Consider the following 2,392-nt stretch of genomic DNA (forward strand, 5'->3'; position numbering starts at 1 on the left):
TATATATTAATAAGGATACAAATAGTAAATTAGATGTAATTTATTTAGTTAATAACATTCAATGTGTACTCTCAGTTGATTTTACAAAATATCATATATGCAACATTATTTACATACAAGAAAAATGCATGTATACTTATTACAAAAGTATTCCAAACTATAGGCCCGATACAGCCCTATTGAATCCACCACTGAGCCGCTAAGGATGGTTGTTCTGACAGCTCATGGCAGTTCATCTAAGGGCTAGAAAAGCTCTTCAATGTGTAGTGCTTACGTGCTAGATTTACAAAGCTTCAATATGCGTAGTAAAAAAAAGGCAAAGATCATACCTACTATATCCCAAGCAGGAAATGAAATATAAACAGCATAATTGAACTCACCATGCATACTTTGGTTCAAATCATTGAGAAATGAACCATAATTGGTGCATGTGGTTTACTATGTTCTGTTCACACATATGATCACCAACTATTTTGCAAAATAGTACAATACAGTACTGCTATGGATTTGAGTTTATAAATAGTTTACACCTAGATGAATCTTTTTGAAAAATTTTACCCAATAGAATCATCTTCAGTGCTTTTCTAAACCAGGGATAGAAGAAAGCATAAACCATTGGATTAAAAGTAGAGTTCAAATAGCCAAACCAAATCAATGCATCATTCAAAACGGGTGGAATAGTGTAGTCCAGGAAAGGATCCATAACCGTGCAGACAAAGAAAGGACACCAGCATATTAGGAAAACTCCCATCACAATCCCTAATGTCTTCGCAGCTTTCCTTTCTCTGCTTCGTGAAATTCCATTTTTCTCTTCCAATCCAATTTGAACCTTCTGGTTTGCATCATGAATTGATCTTGCCTGTGTTTTAGCAATTGAATATATTCTATAATAGACACACAGCATAATAGATCCAGGTATATAGAAAGAAGTCATAAAGGCCAAGACCCCAGATACTTTGCTAAAGAAGACAGAACAACCTCCGATGCAGTGAACATGTTTGCAATACAGCTCTTCGACTCCTTTGAGGTTCAGCTCTGGAAAGATCATTCCAAATGCAAAAATAGCAGGGACACTCCAACTGATGAAGATCATGACAATAATAACGAAAATGCTGATTCTGGCCTTATATCTCAATGGGTCACACACAGCATAGTAGCGGTCAATAGAAATGAAAGACAAGTGGAAAATGGATGCTGAGCTCAACATAATGTCCGTGCTGGTGTGAATTTTACAGAAGACATCTCCAAAATACCAGCAGTGTTCCACTGATCTCACCATGCTGTAAGGCATGACCAGGCACCCCAGCAGAAAGTCTACAGTGGCCATGGAATGAATAAGCCAATTGGTCGGGGTATGAAGTTGCTTGAAGTGCGATATGGAAATAATAACTATCAGATTGCCGACCAGTGTGGTCAGAATGATAAGCACCATCAGACTGTACAGGGAAGCCCGGACATCATTTGACCAGTTGCTTTTCACACAGGAAATATTGATTATATTGTGGCAAAATGGCATCGTGCCTGAGGACTGTCTGCCCTTTCAGTTTCCCCTTTGTATGTAGAGTAACCTTTCTCCCAAATCCATAATCAGATTAGAATTCTTCTGATTTTATTTCTTATTAGCAAAAACCTAGAAGGAGAAAGGAAAAGAATAAAGCATCAACAATTTGATTCTTCTCTCTTCCAACACATTTAACTATTACTTCTTGTTGAAGAATAATTATTTTGGAAGAAGTTTTATTTCCAAGTTCAGGTCAACTAATATTTTTAACTTTTATTTGAAGCTAGACATTGTGCTAGAAATACAAAGCTGAATTATTAGGTCAACTGGGGCTCGGAAGACAGTACCGCATAGACCAGGGCTTTGACAAGCTGAATTAAAGAAACAACCTCAGGACCAAGATGTTTTTCTTTCTTCTCTCCCCAACCCCCTGCCCCGCCTCTTGATAATTTTTGATCCTCTTTCTCTTCTGAAGTACAGAAAGGGGTTTGTTCCATTGCCTAAGAACTGAACTCACCAAAGAGAAAAACAATGAACCTTGGCCCCCTCTCCCCGAAGTTTCAACTAAACTCTTACTGCAGGAAGAAAAACTGAGGAATTGCAACATATCTGGCAGATTTCGTCCACGCCCAGGCCCATCGAGCTCCCAAAGAGAGTCGCTTACTTGCCATGATCTGTGCATAAGACTCAGTATTTCCTGTTAAAAATAATCTATCCTAAAATGGCCTGAAATCTTCCCACTATTTTCCTCTCTTCTGAGAAAGAGCATTTAAGCCTCAACCACTTGACCCCTCATGAGTTCATATTTTCTTTCTAATTGCCAGGGGGCATATGTGCTTACCAGAGAGAGACCAAAGGAAAGGGGAGAAAGCCCCCCACCCACCAGTGGGG

General features: G+C 38.8%; 1 protein-coding gene across 1 annotated transcript; it reads right to left on the reverse strand.

Annotated features, from left to right (window-relative positions):
• Positions 1-499: 499 nt before the first annotated feature.
• Positions 500-1,598, reverse strand: TAAR1 (trace amine associated receptor 1). The gene has a single exon (XM_006144373.2). It carries the CDS (start codon positions 1,514-1,516, stop codon positions 500-502), a length of 1,017 nt encoding a protein of 338 aa, XP_006144435.1. The 5' UTR covers positions 1,517-1,598.
• Between the last annotated feature and the right edge of the window lie 794 nt (positions 1,599-2,392).

This window comes from Tupaia chinensis, unplaced genomic scaffold (genome assembly GCF_000334495.1).
Source record: "Tupaia chinensis unplaced genomic scaffold, TupChi_1.0 Scaffold000117_2, whole genome shotgun sequence".
NCBI classification, from domain to species: Eukaryota; Metazoa; Chordata; class Mammalia; order Scandentia; family Tupaiidae; genus Tupaia; species Tupaia belangeri.